Source organism: Lepidochelys kempii, chromosome 11 (assembly GCF_965140265.1).
Source record: "Lepidochelys kempii isolate rLepKem1 chromosome 11, rLepKem1.hap2, whole genome shotgun sequence".
NCBI lineage: Eukaryota > Metazoa > Chordata > Testudines > Cheloniidae > Lepidochelys > Lepidochelys kempii.
In genome coordinates, this window is record NC_133266.1 from 62,409,408 (window position 1) to 62,433,299 (window position 23,892).

Here is a 23,892-nt window from a genome sequence, read left to right on the forward strand (position 1 = left end):
TGACTATCTGGATAATTTCCGGATCTTTTAATATCAAATCACAAAAGAATACACCTGGTTAACAGGGAACACTAATTTAGTAGACCACTTGATTAAAAAAGGCAAAAATCTTACCTGGAGAACTATACAATGCAGGAGAAGTATTAATTACCAGTCTTCTTAAGCACTATTGAAATTCTGCCTTTCCTCTATGTAAACAGTATTTGCTTACCAAGTAGCATTGGTTGTCTGTATGTCCTGCTAGGCACGATAGTGTATTATATTGTTAACCCCTCTCCTATTCTAAACCCAAATTTGCCTCTGTGCTAACAGTCCCAGTGACTAGCTGAAATGCTTGCTAAATCATGAAACAGAGGTTATGGAAGCTTTTCTGCTAGGTTATATTGTCTCTTAGTTTTAGGTGCTGCTTAATTCCACATATAAGCCTTGGCAAGCTAGAACCCGTGTGTTTGTACTGAGAAGTCTTCACACTTGGCATAAAGAGTTTAATATATACCACAGGTAGGTAAAGCAGAAAGGCTGTAGAAATGCTGTAGAACGAACCTATGAAGGATGTTCATAACTTTCCAGTCAGTACCAACTCCACTTTTTGTCCTAGCATTTTGTGCAATGCTGGAAACTGCAGCATGGATAGCTGCTCCATCACTGCGCTGAAGTGCTGCACTGCCTACCACCACCATTGGTTTTTTGGCCTGGTTAAGGACCTGAGGGGGAAAAAACCCACAATTTTAAAAAAAGAATGAATTCTCATTCTAAGGCAATGAAATTGAATTTTGGTACAGAACAGGATTTCCAAGAAATTATTTATGAATAGTTTTCAGAGTAACAGCCGTGTTAGTCTGTCTTTGCAAAAAGAAAAGGAGTACTTGTGGCACCTTAGAGACTAACCAATTTATTTGAGCATGAGCTTTCGTGAGCTACAGCTCACTTCATCGGATGCATACCGTGGAAACTGTATGCATCCGATGAAGTGAGCTGTAGCTCACGAAAGCTCATGCTCAAATAAATTGGTTAGTCTCCAAGGTGCCACAAGTACTCCTTTTCTTTTTATGAATAGTGTTACAGTAGTATGGAACATGAAAGAAAACAAATCCAGTGTTTTTAAAACACTATCCTTTCAAGCAAGCAGAGCTGCAGCTTTGAAATCATCCATCTATTTTATCTCTAGCAAAAACCTACAGATGTTGCTATAGCAAAGACTTATGTTATCTCGGCCAAAGCAGTGTTGTTCTGGGCCTTTTCCAGCTAGAAATTGTTTAACTGGAAACAACAGCGGCTGGAAGGGACAACTCAGCTCACTCAGAAGAGGACACGTGCTAGAGATTTATGATCATGTACGTTTCAGTTTCACACATTGGAAAGAACTTTCAAACCTCAGCTTTACGGTGAGCATATTAAACAATTTATAGAGAAACCCTGCTTTTTAACCATTACTACATCAGTGAATGTTATAAAACCGCCCTCCGAAAGAGCTTCTAAACACTGCACCAGTGAAAGATATAGTTATATTCTGACATATCTGAATAGGTGCATTATTAAGAAGCACATACCTTGATGAAGGAGTGTTTTTCTGAAGCAATGTCCTGGAGTATCTGTGGGGAATCTCCCAGATGATCATACGTGTAGGTCAGATCCACTGCACTGCCCACAAGAGCCACCTGCAGATCATTGTGAAGCCAGCTGGAAATATAGCAAGAACAAAATACAGTATAATTCCAGTTCTGAATTCCATTTATACAAAAATATATCCAAATCCACAGTGTCTCCTCTACGTAGCCCTGTTGATCACCCTGTTAATAACTTCATTTAACCTCTTAGTGCTAATCAATGAGTTTGTATCTGTATAGTGGTTCCAAACGACTAACTACAATTACTGAGGCCTGGTCTACACTAGGAAGGTAGGTCAGTATAACTGCATTGCTCAGGGGTGTGAAAATCCACACCTCTGAGTGACACAGTTAAACCAACCTAACCCCAATGTAGACAATGCTAAATTGACAGAAAATTCTCCTGTCAACCTAGCTACCATCTCTCAGGAAGGTGGATTATCTATGCTGATGGGAGAACCCCTCTCATCGACATAGGAAGTGTCTTTGCTGCAGCAGCACAGCTGCACTGCTTCAGCATTTTAAGCGTAGACAAGCCCTGGGGGCTTGTTTACACAATCAGATCACAGCAAGCTGAGCTGTAAGTCTACCCCACACTAACTGACCATGTGAACCCTGTAATGCACTTTGATCTCAGAAGCAGATGAAAGCACAAACTGTTAATGCGCATCAGCATGGTCCACATGGATAGCTAGTCTGCAATAGGCTAGTGCTGGGTAGAATCACATGCCACTTTACCACTAATTAATTGTTCAGATAGACCAGCCCCAAGACCGAATTCTGTTTCAGCAGAAACAGCAGCTTGGCAGGACTAAGTCAGTGAAAATGCAATTCAAAATAGCACTTCTGTTTATCTGAATGCCTGGTTATTCAAAAGTTTTAGATGTCCCCAGGCCAATGGGATTGGGCTGTACTGTTAAGACATAGGAAAGATTGTTAGCCAAATCCAGTAAGATGATGATTCTAATGACAAGGCATACTGATAGAATTCTACAGAAGTTTCTTTTTTTTTTAAATCTCACCTTTTTCTGCACATGTACAATTAAGTGCAATTTTGTGATTACCATGTAGATAATCTTTTTACTATAGTTGTTTCGCTTCAGTAATAATACATATTCTGGGTTCCGCACTCTGAGTGCCTTCGATGGAACATCTGCACACATGTACACGCAGCATTAGGCCCTATGATTTTTCTTTGGTACAATGATATCATTGTACAAGAAGGATGTGGAAAAATTCGAAAGAGTCTAGCGGAGGGCAACAAAAATTATTAGGGGACTGGAACACATGAGTTATGAGGAGAGGCTGAGGGAACTGGGGATATTTAGTCTACGGAAGAGAAGAATGAGGGGGGATTTGATAGCTGCTTTCAACTACCTGAAAGGGGGTTCCCAAGAGGATGGCTCTAGACTGTTCTCAGTGGTAGCAGATGACAGAACAAGGAGTAATGGTCTCAAGATGCAGTTGGGGAGATTTAGGTTGGATATTAGGAAAAGCTTTTTCACTAGGAGGGAGGTGAAACACTGAAATGCGTTACCTAGGGAGGTGGTGGAATCTCCTTCCTTAGAAGTTTTTAAGGTCAGGCTTGACAAAGCCCTGGCTGGGATGATTTAATTGGGGATCGGTCCTGCTTCGAGCAGGGGATTGGACTAGATGACTTCCTGAGGTCCCTTCCAACCCTGATATTCTATGATATCCTGTAGTCTCAGAATGCTACTAAATATATTCTTCTGCGTGACCTACAGCTCAGCTCTTAACTGCACAGAGAGTGAAGATGATATGCAGTAGGGGAGAGTTCCTGGAAAACTAAGTAACCTATACATTTCTGTGAGGCAGCACTCACCCTCACACTTTTTAGGGATTACCCATTTCAGTGCGGGTGACAGGAGGGAGAGGAGAGGAGCGGGCGAGGGATTCAGACTAGAAAGAAGATACAATCCTCCAGAGATTTCTTTAGTTTTTTGCAGCCTCTCATTACACTAAAATTATAAAAAGCCATTAAAAAATTCCATCAAATGCAGTTATAGAGATTTTCCCTTTTTCTATCAAAATTTTATAATCACCAAATTTAAAAAAAAATCAGTTAAGTGCATTGGGTCATCCCAAAACAGTGAGGAGGACTGGTATATCATTAAATGATGACAAAAAGTACCAGGAAATCGAGGATTGCAAAAATTTAATTGTACATATTTCCTAAATTTGCAATTTGTATGTTTGCCTCTCTCTAAAGAATTTAAGGTGTTCCCCCACACCTTCCCACACCTAGTCAAAGGCAACTGATGAAACAGATTCAAATCTGGCACTATTATTAGGAGACTGGAACCTACTGCTTTATATTAAAAAAAGTAAGCAAAAGCAAGTACAACTCAAGATAAGAGATGTTGCCATTTGTGGCTTACTTTACCCCAGCCAATTGTTGGCCAGTTATAGAAAATTACCAGTGCATATTCTATTAATAACTAATAAGATACAGGATTTAAGTTATGTAATTTTTCTTGAATCCTCTTAAATTCTAGAATTTAATATGGTAAATTGGATGAACTAAACAACTGAGTTACATTTAAAATCCAAAATGTATTTTTCCAAATCAAAATGGATGAAATTATAAACTTCATCTGATTAAAAAACATTTTATTTTCAAAGACAGATTAATCACTTTTCTTATTCCTATTTTTCAAGCAATGAAGTCAACTATATCATCACTTATTACAAGTCATCAGGTCACACTTACTACAGCAACAATAATTTTAAAACTTCACTCTGTAGTGATAGCGCTAAGCGGCATCCTTTTAGGAATTTGCTTCAAATAACCTTCTATAAAAATTAAATCTGAGGATTTTTTATTAGTCTGTTCTTCCCTTGATGCAGGTGAACTCCCATTAATGTTGAGAGAGTTAATGGCATATAATCTATGCAACGAAGGGGGAGGTGGGGAAAAGACCCTGTTGTCTGCATGTGCGCGCACACACCCACACAGACCCCTCACAAAAAACTAGCAAAAAGAAAAGGAGTACTTGTGGCACTTTAGAGACTAACCAATTTATTTGAGCATAAGCTTTCGTGAGCTACAGCTCACTTCATCGTCTTAAGGTGCCACAAGTACTCCTTTTCTTTTTGCGAATACAGACTAACACGGCTGTTACTCTGAAACCTGACAAAAAACTAGGATTATATCCTGCAAATGGATCTGCCTGGGCGAATGCTTGCACCCACACAGAGCCCCACTGCAGTGGTGTACATGGGTGGCTCTAGCCCCTACTTTGTAAGTATGGACTACCTCATCTCCATAAAGATACAAACCTCTTTCTAATTCTAGCATTAAACAGGGGTGCCTCAAAGCGTGGATTGGTGCCAACCAGAAGCAGGACATCTGCCTCCTCCACTCCAGCAATCTTGGTATTAAGCAAGTAGTTAGAGCGTAGGTCTGTACTATAATATAAGAACACAAAGAAATTATCTTTACGTCAGAAAAACAGGAGGAGTGGGGACAAGGAGTTGTAAAGTCAGTAGCAGGGATGACAGTGGAGTGAAGTAAACTTAGATCTACAAATTATTTTTTCAGACAGGAAAAAGAACGAAGAGAATGCTCAATGCCAATGATACCACACCAAATCCAAAACAAAAACACACCCACTTACAGATGGGTAGCAGTAAATTACTACAATGTAGACATTTTCTGCTGTCTACCAATATAAGATGCTGTCAGCCTTCGTAGACTGGAAAATGCAACTTCATTGCTAGATTTATGTCAATATCAACACAGAGTATTATGGCTGCCCTACAGGTATAGTTCTCACAATAGCACACAAAAGTAAAGCTGGCTAAAGAGATCAGTTTATAGCACAGTAATCTAATGGGACAGCAAAAAGCTATTGTACTCTACTACCGAACTGCGGTTGTCCCATATTTATCAGATTTGCACCTCTATTACTGTAGAACCTACCAGTCCATCCACTCTAACATGCAGACTCGGAACAGTAATATTCTAGATGTGGTCTACTATTTTATTTCATGTCTCTACCCCTGGCAGATTTCAGAATTTTATCATGAAATGATTCATAGTTTATCAATATGCCATTAGCTACTGGACAATTCATATGCAAGATCTCTAAGAATGTATTAATACTCTCTAATTGGAAAACATAATTAAGAAAAGTATAAACTTTGGCTGTGTTATCTCACCCAGCTCCAGCATTAGGGAAGACCTCTTCAGTGCACAGAGTGTCAGAGTTTACTCTATTCAGTAAGTCTTTTAGAGCTACCAGTGCTTCTGCATCCACCAGTCCTCCTGCAATTGCAGCCACATTCTTACCTTGGACATCCTGCAGCTGTACAAAGAGGAACAAGATCTGTCTGACATATCTGTAAGTAACAACTGAAAACACTCGCTCTCACCCACACACACTCAAAATAATAAGCTATGAAGCAGAGACAGCATCTGAGAAAGTACAGATAGCATCACAGTTCTCCTGTAAAAATGCTATGATGTAAGTCAGAATTTTGACCTGTCTTTTCATTTTTTAAAAAGTGAAATAAACTGCAACTTAGTAGTAGACAAATCCTCTATCACTACCACCACGCAAAGTACTCAAAAACGAGAACAGATAAACAAAGGTGTAAGAATAGATACAATTATTAAAGAGCAATGAAACATTCATGCAGTACAACATCTTAACAGAAGAATTAGTGGCACAAAGAAAGTTTTAAACCAGACCTACCCAATCCACAATGTAACTGTTTTGGGAGGTTGGGGATGGGGGAAGACAGCACAGTTTAATTCCATGAAAAAAATCTTCAGATATGCACTATCTCGGTAAATAGATTTGGGAATAGTCACTTCCTCCTAAATTTCTATAGGAGTAGTACAATATTTTATTTAAATTAAAACTGAGTTAGCATAATTGGGAGGAGAAAAATTAGCCTCGTATAATCATTAGTGTACAATCTAATCTAGTACCTTCACTAAAAATAATCCAAAAGATTTTAGACAGTATCTAATGAAAAAATCTTTATAAAGTTATTCCAGAACAGAGGACCAAAAGTTCTCCAAAAAAAGTACCACACCTGAACTCAGAGTAATTTTTTCTGAATTTCTTCATTACCTATGAATTTTGTTAAGTGGAAACAAATTGTCTTCTAAGTAGGTATAATTCTCCAACATTATTCTTACAAAGTAAGACATTAACAGTAGATGGGTGTCTCCAGTCTTCATTATTTGATTTCCTAGGCTTCAGATCAACTGGTACAGTAATTTGCCCAGCTGCACAGAAGTATTATAATACCCTAAAAAAGAGAGAGACATGCAAATATTTCTTACCACTCCAGCAACACGAGTCAGGGCATCTTCCCAGGAGGTGTAAACAAACAGCCCTTCTTCATTTTTGACCATTGGTTCAATAAGCCGCTGGCGTTTCAAACCATCGTACGCAAACCTGGATGAAGAAAGCCACATGAGCACTATTAAAAACACTAAGAAGAAGATGTGCTTTTATAGTACAGGCAATATAATTAATTGTGACGCAGAGGTCTACAGAGTGAGTGAAATGTGACCAAAACCACAGCAGCCTTTGGTTCGGATATCACAAACAGTTGGAATGAATAACCTATCATGAAGACAGACTAATAAATTACCCAAAAGTCGAACCTTTTTAATGGAAATAAAATGAAGGTGTCAACTCTCCCCTTTCAACATATAAAAACAAATTTGTCAGCCACAAAAACTTTAAACGTTACTACAGTCAAGGACTACAAAATATAAAATTCTAGTGCATGAGTTGGTTAATATATATATTTACAGCATCATATAAAAATTCTTAGTTTGCCAACAATGCCTTTAAAATATCAAGTGTAGAACTCAGAGGTCAGTGCTATAGACAGTATTTCTGGTACACTGTGAAAATGGCCCTTTAAAAACAATACATATATACTTGTACCTTGTTTTGTCAGAGATCCATTCCTCATTGATGTCTTCATGCAATCTTGGCAAAATCCTCATCACTTCTCCAGTCCTTGTGCTCACCACAATGTTACTTCCAACAGCATCAAGAACATCAATGGACTCAGTCTTTCTGTGGGGAGGAAAAGGCACAGAAACCTACAACTCATGCATTGTTAGGTGATTGTTCAAAAAGCAATAGAAGTCTATAGTCAAAGGTCACAAATGTTGTATGTAGGTTTTCAGCATTATCAGATATATCTAACGTTAAAGATTTGTTTCCTAAGCTCTATTGTAAATCAGACTTTCACCAGTCACTGGACTGTAGAATTTGATCTTTCATTTAAGCACCGTAGATTCAACCGCTGGCACAATTTAGGGAGAGCTGGAAGTCTGAGACTATTTTGATCCTCCTGCCTCCCAAACTGCTAGAGATATAAACATATGTAATTTAGAATGACCAACATCTATAGGATGAATGTACTCCTCAATTTAATTGACTTGGCATCAGTCAAAGTAACTAACTCAATCTAAATCAGAAACAAACACAAAACCAAAAAAATTAAGTCTGTTACAGCACTTTCAATTTCTCTTACAATAGTAGTATGAATATTTATAGTGAGTAAATATTAAAGAGCATAAGAAAGATAAACAGACATTAACTTGCATTCAATGTACCACTTAAAATACATACCGTGTCTCCCAGGGACGGGCAGTAAAGGCATATGGCTTGGAGGTAAGGGCTCCTACTGGGCAGATGTCAATAACATTGCCTGATAACTCAGACATAAACATTTTTTCAACGTAAGTGCCAACTTGCATCTCATTTCCTCTGCCTGTTGTTCCCAAGTCATCTACCCCTGCAATCTCACTAGCAAACCTGTTGGATGCAAATAAAGTGTAAAAAACAAAATATGTGTATCAATATTACGTGTTTTTAATTCTTAATCTTTTTATCTTTCAGTATCAGTCTCTGGAAGAGAAGACATACCTACAGAAAAAAAAAGGACAGGCATCTAAATAGATTAGAAAGTCCCTATGTATATAATACAATGATTCTATGGTACTAATAGTTGGAAATAGTAAAAAGCAATTATACTGTGTGTGTATAAACACAAAGACATATCCAGCAACAGTTCACATATAGGAATACTAGCTTGCTGAATTTCATTGGGGTGGGAGGAGAAAGGTGATTCAAGGAACTGGCAACTGGTTTAATGGAGTTTGATTATCAGTTTGAATAGAACCCAGCTAAGCAGTAACCAGAATTTCTCACACAAGATAGGCAGAGAAAACTGTGTCTGATCCATACCTGGATAAAGTTCAGGTTCACATTAAATGATGCTGAAATCTAAAAAGCTATCCTCCTGAGATTTTAGCCTCAGACTGCTGTCACCTTGAGGTCACAATCTTGGGACAACGGCTGTTTCAGGCTACAGTTTCATACAAACCAGACCTGAAGAAAAGGTCCCTTCATATTTTGGGACCTGCTCTGGAATATAAACCACAGGGCTGGCTCTGAATTTGGAGTTTCATTCAATTTTCTTGCTTTGGTCATCTCTAGTTGTTACTGTCTGACAGTTATTTGGTGGTTTGTGAGAAATCAGTTGGTTGTCTCCATCAGACACCAACATGTCTCCTTGCACCTTGGTTGCAATCACGTAAGAGACCAAGGATTGAATGCCATTGGTTTAGCATTTTTCATGATGCATTAGCAACAATGAATATTTTAAAGATAGTATTCTCTCTAATGGAAAAATATAACGGGGGAGAATCTAAGCAGAAAGATATTACCTGATACACCGAGTGCACTGTATACACCGAGTCATAATTGTTTTGACTAGTGGGCCAATGTTCTTGTCTTCAACTGCACGTTTTCCCTCTAAAAATCTACTCCTATCATTGCCAAACATCATTGATTGGTCCTAGAATAGGTAACAAAAAATAGTTGAACCCATGTTACTGAGAAATGTAGTTTCACCTAAGACAATTAAAAAGATAAATGTTAGTAAATAAGAAGTGTAAAATACTTGAACTGGACTTTGTACCTGGAGGTCACACTCTCCTCCCTGATCACAGATTGGACAGTCCAATGGGTGGTTTGCCAGCAAGAACTCCATTACACCCTCTCTGTTGGTGTCAGTAGTTACAGAGTTAGTGTCACAGTTATACATTTTTACCCTGCAGTCTAGACTATTAATGGCAGACAAAGCCTTCAGAGCATTAAAAACAGATACTTGTGTCATTATCACTAAAATGCCAATTTGTGTTTAAAAAACAACAGACTGGGCTAACTGAATGACCTGGGTAACAGTAATGAGAAATGGGCCTTCATCTCCAGGTTACCGTTTTGTGTTTGCCACAGTTTGGAGGTGATTAAAAGTTGTTACAATCAAATGGTTATGTAGTAGCCTAGCCACATCACAACACCAGGATCATCACTACCACCCTTGTTAGCATTCTCAGCCAAGAGACTGGGAAGAATTGCATGGACATGGATTTATTTTAAAATTTTAACTAGAAAGTAAACTCTCTCTACAGACAGCTTTATAGTACATTGCAAATAAAGTTAAAAGCAGTACTTTAAGTGTCTTTATTTAAAAAAAAATCAAAGCTGATTACTGCATATTTGTTAAATTAGGCAATAGACTACACAGCCTTCTCTTCCAATAATAAAATAAGCAGGTACATGAAGTCAGATGCAGATACCTTGCTTTCCTGGACTTCTCAGAATTTGTCAGTATGTTCCAACCCTTCATTACTGGCATTGCACAAGCAGCTACTGGCTGCAATCATAATAGGAAAATGCATCAAGAGATCTCCTCTTACAGCAAAGAGTGAATTATTCATATATATATACTGGTTATTAATCCAACATCTTGTAGAAAATACAGGATACAAACATATTTGCCACAAAACATAGAAAATCTACCCAATGTAAAAACATAATTGACTTTGGTTTTGAAGTCTTCTCTCACATTCTTTTCGAGAATCTGAGACTTAAGCGGTTAATTTTGCCATGATCATTAGGAGTTTTGATTTCATTTGTGGTTTTAGCCTATTTTGTTCATTTTAAAAAGAAAAAAAAAGTTACACTGCACCAAAAGGAGAGAATGCAACTCTGAAAAAGTTTGTGCTGTTGACACAGGGCTCACCACTGAATCCTGCACCACTGAAGTCAATGGGAGTTTGGTACACAGACTTCAATGAACACATAATGCAGTAACACAGAGGGCTAGTAAAAAAACTGCCATTTCAGTCAGGGACTAAGTTGTAGGCCCCAATCATTCAGTTAGATCCATGCAAGATCCAGGGCAAGTTCAGGGCCCTAGTTTGTATATCAAATGGCCACCTGCAGTTATAGTGTGAGTTTTGAAAGATTATAACAAAGTATAAACATGTATTTCTGAAAGATATACAATAAAGTAGTAGTTTCCAACCTGTGGTCTGCAGACCGCCAGGTGGTGCAGACTATGTCTAAGGCAAGGGTGGCCAACCTTAGCCTGAGAAGGAGCCAGAATTTACCAATGAACATTGCCAAAGAGCCACAGTAATAAGTCAGCAGCCACACCTCCCATCCACCGGCAGCCCCGACAATCAGCACCTCCCTCTCCCTCCCACCTGCCACAATCAGCTGTTTTGCAGTGCGCAGGAGGCTCTAGTGGGGATGGGGGAGGAGTGAGAGCATGGCAGGCTCGGGGGAAGAGGCAGAGTGGTGGCAGGACCTGGGGCAGAGCAGAAGGTTGAGCAATGAGCACCCCCAGGCACACTGGAAAGTTAGCATCTGTAGCTCCGGCCTCGGAGTCAGCGGCTAGGCAAGGAGCCGCATATTAACCTCTGAAGAGCCGCATGTCGCTCCAGAGCCACAGGTCGGCCAACCCTGGTCTAAGGGGTCTGCGAAAAGTGACTATGAGCTGGTCTATGTTACCGCTTAAGTCGATTTAAGGTATGTTGCTCATGGGTGTGAAAAAGACACCTCCCTGAGCAACACAAGTTACGTCGACCTAAGCAATGTCCACACCGGCGCTATGTCGATGGTAGATGCTCTCCTGTCGGCATAGCATGTCTTCACCAGATGTGCTACCACGGTGCAGCTGTATCTGAGCAGCTGCACTGGTGCAGCCTGGTAGTGTAGACTTGCCCTATGAAAATAAAGTGTCAGATGCCAGAAAAGGCACTCTGTTTCTCTAATCAGTCAAAAGAATGCAAATACCCCCACCGACAGGTCAAAACCAGAAGTGGTGTTGTTACCACAGAATCCCACAGTTTAGTGCCCTTTCAAATGCAGGGTGGCGCGGGGGGAGGTCGGGGGGAGGACTTGTGAGGTTACAGCCACTCAAAAATTTACTTCAGCCCCCGCGCCCCCTCCACGTAGCAGCTGCCACTGTCTGGCCGCCCTGCTCTGAAGGCAGAGTGCCTGCCCAGGGTGCCCAACAGCAGCCCCCAGTCCATGTCCCTGCCCACTGGGATGCACCGCTCAGCACAGGTGGAGGGCCCAGGAATCCGCACAGCAGCCTGGACTGACCCACTCCAGCAAAGGTTGCTGGGCCCCACTCCCTGCAGTCACTGCTCCCAAGGGCTCTGCCAGTCCTGGAGCTGGGTCCCCCCCAACCCAGGTGGCTGTGAGCACTGCCCAGCTCTGGCCTCCGATGGGGCCGGGAGGGGAAGGAGAAGGCGGCATGGAGAGGAGCAGGGCCTGGTAGTAAGGAGGGGCTAAGGCCCATGTCAGCTCCCCCACCAGGAAGAGGCTGGTATTGCCCCTGGCCAAATGGCGTGCTGAACATGTTCAACATTTGTAGCTGAATTCCATTCAGATACTTTTCACTTTACGACTTCTATGACAGGGGTCCACAGACCACGTGTTGAATTTCTAAAGGGGTCTGCACCTCCATCTGAAGTTTTTTAAGTGGTCCACAAATGAAAAAAAGGTTGAAAACCACTGCAGTAAAGCATTGCCATTCTTTTACAAATGGACATAACATTTTGGGGTGTAGATAAATGCAGAAAAATAATCTTCTTGCAACATCCACATTATAACTACAAGTTGTTTCGCAATTACTTACTCTTCAAGTTTTCAGTAGAGTCCTGCAAACTCTTAGAAAATACAATTTCAGTACAGAAGAGTTACATACCTTGGGTGCTTTCTCTATCTCCACAAGGCACATCCTACAGTTTCCCGCAACAGACAATCGATCATGGTAACAAAAGCGAGGTATCTGCATTCCAACCTTTTCGCAGGCCTAGAAAAGGAAGAAATAAAGAAAATTAAGTTACAGAATTAGCTCTTATGACCTTGGTTCAACTGAAATGCAACTGAATTTTCAATTCTAAAATTTCTCATCAAAGAATTAAAAATTGTTTTGATTTTCACAGAGTGTGTGCTCACTGTATATCTCTTCGGCTTATGCAGGGTTAGTTCCAGAAGTTTGCCCAAAGGGGAGAGTAGCAAGTCAATAATGATAAATAAGGAGTTGGGGAGTGACAGAAAAATTGGACCCAAGGAGAAAGAATTCTTCTCCCCTTTTCATTAGATAGTGTATTAAGAACTGCAGTAATAAAAAGAATATTTGTATTTTGTTGCTCTGCAGTAACAAACTCACAAGAAAGTATGCACTATATCAAGAAAGGTACACAGGGGAGGAAAGCTCCAATAAGACTTACAGGAAGAAGGAAAGTAAGAATGAATTTGTAAAGTGGTAGAAGATATGAAGTAAAAAAAAAAAAAAGACAGGCATAAGAAACCCCAAAACAGTAAAATATGACATGGATGTCCACTAAAATCTCACTGAGTGCCATGAAGATTATAGTGGTTCAAAGTGGCACTTCACACATTCACAGAAGAAGCCCAAACCCTGAGAAAATTTAGTAAGGCTTTTGACACAGTCCCAAATGACATTCTCATAAGGAAACTAGGAAAATGTGAATTACATGAAATTACTACAAGGTGGGTACAACTGTTTGAAAAACTATTCAAAGAGTAATTATCAATGGTTCACTATCAAACTGGGAGGACATATCTAGTGGGATTTCACAGGAATCTGCCCTGGGTCCAGAACTAGTCAACATTTTAATTAATGACCTGGATAATGGAGTAGAGAGTATGCTTATAAAACTTGCAGATGACACCAAGCAACTTTGGAGGACAACATTAGAATTCAATACAACCTTGACAAATTGGAGAATCGGTCTGAAATCAACAAGATTAAATTAGATAAAGAGAGCGCAAAGTACTACACCTTTCAGGAAGGAAAAATCAAATGCACAGATAGGGACTAACTGGCTGGGCAGAAGTACAGCAGAAAAGGATCTGGGAGTTGTGACGTTTTGGAGATTATGCAGATCAGTAAGGAGTTCTGTAACTGCCTGCCCTGTAACGCTGGTATGCCTTAATGCTGGGCTCAGATTCCGGACACCGGGACTCTGCCCACAAGCACAAGGTCTCACCCTGGCTTCCACCAGCCTACTTATTCCTTTCTTGGTGACACCAACAGCCTTTCCAGTCCAGAGTCTCCCGAAATCCATCCTCCCCAAGTTCTTAACAACTAGACACTCAGACAGTTCCCCTTTGGTTCATCATCCCAGAACCAGCTCCCACTATTATACCAGCTCACTGTGGGATACACACTCATAAAGTTTGTACCAGAGACTTGCTAGGATTAAAAATAAACAAAGTTTATTTAATCAAAAAACGACATATTCAAAGATGAAATAGTAAAGGAAAGCAAACATACAAGTTACACAGAAAAACAAACAAACAAACAAAGATGCAACCTCAGGTTTTACATTTCTATATTGTATTAGAAAAAGGATTTTATCTAAGTTACCTATTGCCTTTGAACAGTTTCCCCAGCATAACCCCAAGCCCAGTGGTTCCAGTCACGCCCCCCTTACCATTAACAGAATCTATCTGTGCCACCCTCCCACCCCATTACTGCACAGCCAAGGCTTCCTCAGCAGTGAAGCTTGGGCTGAAGGCGGAGCTGGGGAAGGGAGAAAAGCTGGGGCTAGAGGCATGATGCTCCCTCTCCTCCTCCACCCCCATGAAAAATCCTTTATTTAACTGGATCCTGGATTTACACTAAATAAATAACACTGCCACTAGATGCTGCAGAGGTATTCAAAATGAAGATAGATGTCACTTTATTAATTATAATTATTATTAAATTATTAATTCATTAATATGAACTTTTGGTTCACTATCAACTTCTACAAAAAAAAGAGTCTCATGTCAGTAGAGCAGAGAGGTAAAGCTGATTAAGCAACAATGGAGCCTAAGAGAAATACTGCATTGGGCTACTAGCTGGGAATTGTAAAGCCACAACCATCTGAATGTAACTTGAACCAAGACACAATTCTGCCCTCTGAAATGAACCCTGGCTGCATACTTTATGTGCCATTTCTCCGTATCTGGTCCCTTCTCATTGCTCCTAAAAAGTTAGTTTAGAAAAAAACAGTGGTCCAGTTGCAATGCTAAGCATAGCTTTGAAAAGTCTGAATCCCATTTTGACTTCAGACTCTTTTTCCCCCTCAGGCCAGGAAGAGTGAAACTACAGCAAAGGCATACATGGAGTTCTGAGCTACAAGATCTGGGGCAGGAAGGGAAGCTATATCTTGCATATCATTTAATTAAGTATAGCACAGAGTAGAGGGCTCTCAAAGAGTCCAGCTCAGCCCACTATAAGAAGAGCAGTAGTACAATTCAATAGCCTATTAGCCACGTGTGGCTAGTGGCGAACGTATTGGACACCGCTGATCTAGAATTTAGTTAAAGCTTGTCTGAATCCATTTACAGCACTATAGTAGTTATCAATTTGAATTCCTCCTGACACACCTTTCTTTAAGCTGATCAGGTCAGATTTTGCTTTCTCAAATGTAAAGCTTCTACAAGGGATCATCCCATATTAAGTTCTCTGGTGGGCAGCAAAACCACCTACACAGAACTGCCATGAGACACGCAAAGTGTTCAGTTACATGAAGTGTAACACAATGACAATATACTGTTACAAATTGGGGGGGTTGGGGGGCAGCAGGTAGTCAGACGCTGGTCTAGAATTTTTTCTACCTGAAGCACTGTAGTTCCTGGTTCTACCAAGACAGGCTGCCCATCAACGAACACCTCTATCAGGTTGCTGGCTGCTGTAGTGGTTGTACGCACTAAAAGATACAAGAAAAAAAAAACCTGAGAATTTAAGTTACTGCTAAATGGGATACGCAGTATTCTTGGTATCTTTATTCTAATTGGTTGACCAGAAAGGTTAACACCCAAACCTGTGCTCCAAAAGTATTTTATTAGTCAGTTGTCCACATACTGGAGGCTACTTTAATTAAGAAGTTGGCATGTAGATATCCTGGTGATGGGCACCATAAAAATCCATAGACAGGATTACTGCAGGCAAATTTCTTACATACTTACTAATGTTTTGACAGTTATGCCACCTATTATACCAGCTATTTCAAGAATAAACCAAACAAAAAAAATATAACCCTGATTTCCATTAGCTTATCTAAAATTCTTATTCCTCATTGCATCTCATCTAGCACAGTTGGCATTGCTATGTCTTCAACCATTATGAACTAGGATGCGATCAAAAGCTTATATTATTTCTTCAATTCTTCATTATTTCTTCAGCATGCCTATCAAAACTCTAGGCATATGATCATTATGTAAAAATACAACATTGCAATAATTAATGTAAGTTAACAATTTCAAAAACACCACCAAACAACAACAAAGTGGATATTGCCGAGGGCTGGTATCACTTGTGAAGCTCAGTGAGACATTAGTTCTAACATGAGAGAGGAAAAATACAGAGAATAGCTGATGGTCAATTTTTAAAAGCAAATTCATGATAATTCATGTGTTTTCTTCTGCACTATCTTTCACACAAATTCACTGATAATTGCAGATTTAAGGTATAACATAGCTTTATCCCCCACAAAATGGCTTTTTAAATGCATGCCACATAAAATATTAAAGTGTGCTCTCTTTTTGCTTTGACAATTGCAATGTTTTTCATATGGCAAATTATGGGGATTTTAAAAAAAATACGTCGAAGTGGCTAATATAACACACCTGTAAACATTCAGCCATTCAGACTGCTTAAGTGGTTTAGAGTTTCTATATCTCTCCTGGAAAGTCAATCTCTAGATACTCCAGTGCATTGAGAGTGGTGTGGGGGAATGAGGGAAATTTTAAAGGACATTAGTACCAATCACAGTCAAGACATTCTTCTTTCACATGATTCAGTGTAGCTTTAAATGGGAGGGAGCCGCAGACAGGGCATTCTCCATGAAGGCCGGTTGGCTATGGAATTCACTTCCTATTGGGCTCTTACAAAGCCAGACTTGTTGTTACCTTCCAGCCATACCAAAAGTCCATTTTTTCTCCTCAATGCATTTGGAAAGCATGCAGGTTGAGGGGTACAAGGATTTTATTGTTATGTTTGTTGGCAAGTTAATGTTAATAATAAAGGGTAGTGTAGTATGAGCAACTTATTGAGGGATGTTTCACATTATTTAACATTGTTAACTTCAGGATATGTAAAAGCTTCCAAAGCCTAAGATGGGTGCTTAGTTATTTGTATTTATAAAAACAACTATAATAGCTAGTACAATCCAAACACCACCAGCAACAAGAGCACTATATAAAACCCAGAGAATGGTAGGAAATTTGTATAATAACCTCAATATACAATGCCTTCTTTACGTGCATTGTATCACTCTGTATAAGCAGGGAAAGGATTCTCATGCACTTGTGTATAAAATGCAGGCAGACTCACCACATCCTTTGGTGGACTGAGTGACACCAGCTAAGGCCCTGCGGACAGCAGGTAGTCGCAGCATGATGCTGAAAATTAATACAAGAGAAGTTAGTGGGTTAAATTTTAGCAATTAAGATCTATCCTGATATTTCTATGAAGGTGGATAAAAATACATAATTTAAATTAAATACAGGCTTATTTTTTAAAAACAAATCTATTTAAAATTAAATATGAAGTTAACATCTATGTTAGGCCTAAATTATATATTATATTATGTTGAAATAATTTAAATTAAATACAAAAAATATTAAGCAGTATCTTTGTGCCAAGTTTTAAAGACAGTCAACAACTGAACAGGTGGAAGTTAATGACTAAGCATCAGGAACCAGAGTTTGTTGAAGTGCTACCCCAGCTTTTGACAACTGTGCCACCTTCTGCAGGCACAGAAAGCACACATTTTTCATTTCAGTTTGTTCAGCTAGCTCAGTTTAATGACTAGTACACTCAAAGTTAAGAAAGCACCTGGAGGTTGTAAGAGCAGGCAAGCTTGTTTTCCTTTTCCAATCTATGACTAAATACTAGATGTGAGAATGAGATCTACTAGTTCTAAAATCTTGAAGGACATGGTGACCAGAAACAATCAGTTCAATTCACTAGCTACAGATAATACTTCGTTTAGTGAAGTTAGTATTAAATGCAAAACATGTTTTGATAAACTTTTTCTCTTAAACAATATTAAAATGTTTTTGTGCCCTGATTTTGAATTTCCATCCAAATAGAGCGTAAACACACAGAGCAAAAAACAAAAACAAAACAAAAAAAATTTAGTAAGAAGTTAAGCGATATAACTGCTTAAATATGTGTGTTTAGATATAGCGTATTCCGCTGGATATCAAAAAGAAGCAACAAATTTAGAGTAAAGGCTATATTTAGCTGAAAATCAGCATGTTTTAACAGTTACCAACCAATAAGAATCAACTTTTTTTTTAATAAAGGAAAGCAACTAAAAAATGCAAATACAAAGCATGATTAAAATCGATGGATTTAAATCAAAATCTGCTTACTGATTTAAATCATGATTAAAAAGGGTGATTTAAATCAGCTTTAATTTAAATCAATCTGCCATGATTTCTCCAGATCTTAAATTTTTAATTTGTATGCGAGACTGTTCCATACAAATTACAAAAACTTTTGTATTATATGTCCAAAGCAATGTGTAGTGACAGGACCAAGAATTCTTGAGTTCTAATCCTGGCTCTGACAATGATTACCTCCATAGCCTTGGGCAAATCACTCAAGCTCAAATTTTCAAGTGCCCATTAATTCTGAGTGCCTAACTCAACACAGCCTAAGGCTAGAGTTTCAGAGGTGCTGAGCATCCGCTTACGTCAACGAGAGTAAAATGTGAGTACTGCTCTTCTGAAAATTGTGCCCCAAAAACTGAGGCATTCAAAGTTAGTGGACATTTTTGAACATGTGAGCCCAAGAGATTTAATACAGGTCACACTGTGAATCAATAGCAAGGATGCATAAAAAGCCAATGTCTCTTGATTTTCAGTCTTGTGCCCCCACCAACTGGTCAATGCTGGCTTCATATTCCAAACTAACAGGGAAGCTATCAAAATAAGAGTGTTTCCATTAGCATGCATGTCACTTTACAGAAAAAAGGTAGGATGACAAAATCTCTTCCATAAACCGCTCACAGACTAAAACAGATTACTTTAACAAAGGAAGAAATGACAAAAGAATAAGAAAAAAAGAAAGGAAGGGGAAAGAAAAGACTGCTCTTGGAAAAGCACTATTTGTAATTAATTGTTTCTGATGTGTTGTTGTTTTTAAACTGAACGTTTGTTTCTCCTTAGCGTCAGTCTGAATTGGGCTACCGCAGCTTCCTAAATACATATAAACATCTCATTGTATCACCCAACTACAAAATAGTTGGTCTGTAGTTTGGAGTGACTCACTACCCTCATAACAACACTATCCTCCAAAGCCAAGGAGTTTGAAAGTTGAATGAAGTCCATTCTTTTACGAAGAATGAAAGTTAAGAGAATTAGGACTTGGCTACATGGAATCACAGTCTGTGGTACCATGTAGACAAGCCCTCAGAAGCTAAGCTATGAGACAAGATTCAAGTGATCATAGAAACTTGATAAAAAGAGTGAAGAGTATTTCAGAGTTAGAATGTAACCCATTTTATTTTTCCAAGGGTACAAAACACTGTTGCAGTACTAAAATGGACATTGTCCTCATGGCAGGTTCTATATTCAACTTCCTTTTTTCCCCCTCACATATTTGCAAGTCCATGGTATTCTTTGTTTTCTTGCCCCACAACAAAACACTTCAAAGTTGTTTTCTAAGCCCTGGTCTACGCTATGAGGTTAGGTCAAATTTAGCCGTGTTAGGTCGATTTTATAAGCAATGCGTCTACACAACCCACCCTGTTCCAAAGACCTAAAGGGCTCTTAAAATCGACTGCTGTACTCTTCCCTGGCGAGGGGAGTAGTGCTAAAAATCAACCTTGCTGGGTCAAATTTGGGGTAGTGCGGACGCAATTCGACAGTATTGGCCTCCGGGAGCTATTCCAGAGTGCTCCAATGTGACCGCTCTGGACAGCGCTTTCAACTCTGACGCACTAGCCAGGTACACAGGAAAAGCCCCAGGAAATTTTGAATTTCATTTCTTGTTTGGTCAGCATAGCAAGCTCAGCAGCACAGGTGACCATGCAGTCTCAGAATCTCAAACGAGCTCCAGCATGGACCGAACGGGAGACACTGGATCTGACAGCTGTATGGGGAAAAGAATCTGTGCAGGACGAACTCCGATCAAAAAAGAAGAAATGCTAATATATATGCCAAAAATCGCACAGGGCATGGTGGAGAGAGGCTACAACAGGGACACACAGCAGTGCTGCATGGAAGTTAAGGAGCTGAAGCAAGCCTACCAAAAGACAAAGGAGGCAAACGGTCACTCTGGGTCAAAACACCATACATGCTGCTTCTATGATCAACTGCATGGCATTCTACGGGGGGACCCTAACACTACCCCACCACTGTCCGTGGACACCTGCAAGGGGGGAGTCTCACGCGACAGGGAGGAGGATTTTGTGGATGAGGAAGAGGAAGAGGAGGAGAACGCGCAGAAGGCAAGCGGAGAATCCGTTCTCCCCAGCAGCCAGGACCTTTTCATCACCCTGCATCCAATACCCTCCCAGGGCGGGTTCCCGGACCCCGAAGCCAGAGAAGGCACCTCTGGTGAGTGCACATTTATAACTACACTACAGGGTTTAAAAGCAATTGTGTTTAATGTTTGATTTGTTCTGAAGAATTGTGATGAATTCGCAGCCAATACAGCTACTGGAAAAGTCTGTTAAAGTGTCTGGGGATGGAGCGGGAATCCTCCAGGGACATCTCCATGAAGCTCTCCTAGAGGTATTCTGAAAGCCTTTGCAGAAGGTTTCTGGGGACGGCTGCCTTATTTCGTTCTCCACAAGGTAGGACACTTTACCACGCCAAGCCAGTAGCAAGTAGTCTGGAATCATAGCAGCACAAAGCATGGCAGCGAATGGTCCTGGGTCATTCAAGCAATGTTCGGATTTGCCTCAACCTCCCACCCCACCATAAACGTCTCCCCCCTTACTCTCACAGATATTATGGAGCACACAGCAAGTAGCAATAACAATGGGAATGTTGGTTGCGCCGAGGTCTAACCTGTCAGCAAACAGTGCCAGCGAGCTTTTAAACATCCAAAGGCACATTCTACCACCATTCTGCACTTGCTCAGCCTATAGTTGAACCACTCCTTACTACTGTCCAGGCTGCCTGTGTATGGCTTCATGAGCCATGGGAGCAAGGGGTAGCAAATGGGTCCCCAAGGATAACTATTGGCATTTCAATATCCCCAACAGTAATTATCTGGTCTAGAAAGTAAGTCCCTTCTTGCAGCTGCTCAAACAGCCTGGAGTTCCTAAAGATGCGAGCGTCATGCACCTTTCCCGGCCATCCCATGTTGATGTCGGTGAAATGGCCCATGATCCACCCACGCTTGCCACACCATTGAGAAGTATCCCTTTTGGTTTATGGACTTTTTGGCAAGGTGGTATGGTGCCAAGTTAGGGATATGCATTCTGTCTATAGCCTCATCGCAGTTAGGGAACCCCATCGCCGAAAACCGTCCACTTTGTCCTCCATGTTGCCCAGAGTCACTACCCTTCTTAATGGAAGTCTGTTGATTGCCCTGCAAACTTGGATCACAACAGATCCCACAGTAGATTTACCCACTCCAAATTGATTCCCCATGGACCAGTAGCAGTCTGCATTGCAAGCTTCCACAGAGCAATCGCTACTTGCTTCTTCACTGTCAGAGCAGCTGCCACTGATCATCATCCCATAGCTGCATAACGATGCGGTCCCACCAGTCAGTGCTTGTTTCCCTGGTCCAAAAGAGGCACTCAGCCGTGTCAAAGTGATGTGTGACTGTCGCCAGCAACTGTGAATTGCTCCGCTCTATGGCTTCCAGCAGGGCTGCTTGCATGGCATCACATTGTTCTGTGCAGCGGCTCCTGTATCAGCTGTGTAAATACCGCAGGATAAGGCGCAAGGTGTTTGTAATACTCACAACAACAGTGTACAGCTGAGTAGGGTCCATGCTTACCATGATATGGCATCTGCACGGATAACCCAAGTTTATGAAAAAGGCGCAAAAAAGGCTTGATTTGTTTGCCGTTGATTTCAGAGAGGGAGGAAGGGAGGTAAGTGCATCATGGGAGGCTAACGCCTTGTTTCCATAACCACCCGTGCAAATGTTTTGGTCCCATAAGGCATTGCAAACCCAACACAAAATTTCACTCTGCTACATGCACTGTGGGATAGCTACCAACAGCGCATTGATGCGAGCCCTGCTAGTGAGGATGCACTCCGCCAACACAATGAGCAAAGTGGGGACACGGAAGATCGACTTGCTTAAATCAGAGGCTCAACATCAATTTACATAAAATTGACTTAACTTTGTAGGCCTGAGAATCTTTCATCCCTAATCCCCATATTCTTGTGCCACGAGGTTAAAGGAACACTATTAACTATAATCCTAAAATAACGTTCTTAATATTTCTCCTTGTGCTATTAACCATAACTACTGATTGTTAAAGCTTTGTTTAATAAATTGTAATTGTAAAACAAGATTTACTTTTCTTCATGTATGCTGTTTACTTTTGGCTTTTCACTCAGTTTGGTCATTGAGAACTCTTCCTTAAAATTAAATCAATTCTTTGTAATAAGACCTCAAAAAAAAAAAGGATCTCTTGATCTTTCACAGTTGTAACCCTCACCTTACCATACAAAACCTCCACCTCTGCTTTTGTTTACTGACAAGCCTTGCTGAGTTATGTCCAGTATACACCCTGATCCTGCAAAAGCTCATCTATGTAACCTCAACAAGACTATTCATAAGTGTAGAGTTAAGAATGGGTGTGAATCTTTGCAGGATAGCAGCTTTAGACTGTAAGCTACCTGAGGCAGAACCCTGTCATTTGTGGGTTTTTAAAAGGGACACACACACTGTTACTGTCCAAAACTCTTGTCCTGTCAAGACTTTCCCGGCCTTATGCCCTACTACATACAACAGCGCACAACACCCCAGTAAGGGCCCTGGGTGCGGCTGGGGGATAAACAATGACAACGAGGGACCTGGATCAGGCCTGGGAATGCACAAGTTCTAGGGGTCAGGAGGAGACCCGGGCTCTGCTCCCAGCCGGCCATGGCCCCGCTGGAGACCCTGGCCTCATGTGTCACTCGAGCACCTCTCTGGGACCCCCTTGACTGTAACCCCCCGCAGGCTCTCAGAGCGGCCCCGGGGGGGGGTGTCCCACCGGCGCTGCCCCCCAATCTCTCCGGGCGCCCCCTGGGACCCCCCAGGCAGCAGGCGGGGAAGAGTCTAGGGCTGGCTTATTTAACGCCACGAACCCCAGTGCGAGGCCTAACGGGCCAGGTCACCTGCTCGGCGCCAGCACAGACAAGGGCAGGCCCCCAAGCCGCAGCCGCCACCGGGACCGAGGGAGCCGGAGCCCGTGAAGGGCATCCACGGGACAGGGGGGAATCATCCCCCGCCGCAGCCCCAGCCCCAGCCCCGAGCAGGGAACTTCGAACCCCGCGTCAGCACGGGGCCTGGCCCCGGGGCAGGAACACTCCTAACAAGCCGGCCGCGTTACCTCCTTGTACCGCGGGGACCAGCAGCAGCAGCCGCTGCACCGCTTGACTCTTCTCAACCAGAAAACGCTCCGCAGCTCTCTCACCTAGCTACTATGGCGGCCGCCTCGGCAACTTCCGTCACTCCCCGGCGGCACCTTCGGCCATTTCCGTCACTAGCGGCCTCGGCAACTTCCGTCGCCCCCCCGGCGGCACCTTCGGCCATTTCCGTCACTAGCGGCCTCGGCAACTTCCGTCGCCCCCCGGCGGCACCTTCGGCCATTTCCGTCACTAGCGGCCTCGGCAACTTCCGTCGCCCCCCCGGCGGCACCTTCGGCCATTTCCGTCACTAGCGGCCTCGGCAACTTCCGTCGCCCCCCGGCGGCACCTTCGGCCATTTCCGTCAC

The 23,892-nt window shown here is 41.4% G+C and overlaps 1 protein-coding gene across 2 annotated transcripts in view; it reads right to left on the reverse strand.

Moving 5' to 3' along the window:
- Positions 1-23,683, reverse strand: part of NDUFS1 (NADH:ubiquinone oxidoreductase core subunit S1) — a 29,533-nt gene extending 5,850 nt beyond the window's left edge. The window contains exons 1-14 of one of the 2 annotated variants that reach the window (XM_073306578.1): positions 23,593-23,683; positions 17,322-17,389; positions 15,605-15,696; positions 12,675-12,782; positions 10,252-10,328; positions 9,591-9,672; positions 9,337-9,467; positions 8,237-8,422; positions 7,541-7,675; positions 6,925-7,039; positions 5,790-5,935; positions 4,908-5,036; positions 1,551-1,680; positions 544-704 (exon numbers count right to left, since the gene is read on the reverse strand). In XM_073306578.1, coding sequence (XP_073162679.1) covers positions 544-704; positions 1,551-1,680; positions 4,908-5,036; positions 5,790-5,935; positions 6,925-7,039; positions 7,541-7,675; positions 8,237-8,422; positions 9,337-9,467; positions 9,591-9,672; positions 10,252-10,328; positions 12,675-12,782; positions 15,605-15,696; positions 17,322-17,385 — 1,556 coding nt within the window. In that variant the 5' untranslated portion in view covers positions 17,386-17,389; positions 23,593-23,683. Of the gene's footprint in view, positions 1-543; positions 705-1,550; positions 1,681-4,907; positions 5,037-5,789; positions 5,936-6,924; positions 7,040-7,540; positions 7,676-8,236; positions 8,423-9,336; positions 9,468-9,590; positions 9,673-10,251; positions 10,329-12,674; positions 12,783-15,604; positions 15,697-17,321; positions 17,390-23,508 lie in introns of both variants that reach the window. The other variant, XM_073306579.1, reaches the window with a different exon arrangement.
- Between the last annotated feature and the right edge of the window lie 209 nt (positions 23,684-23,892).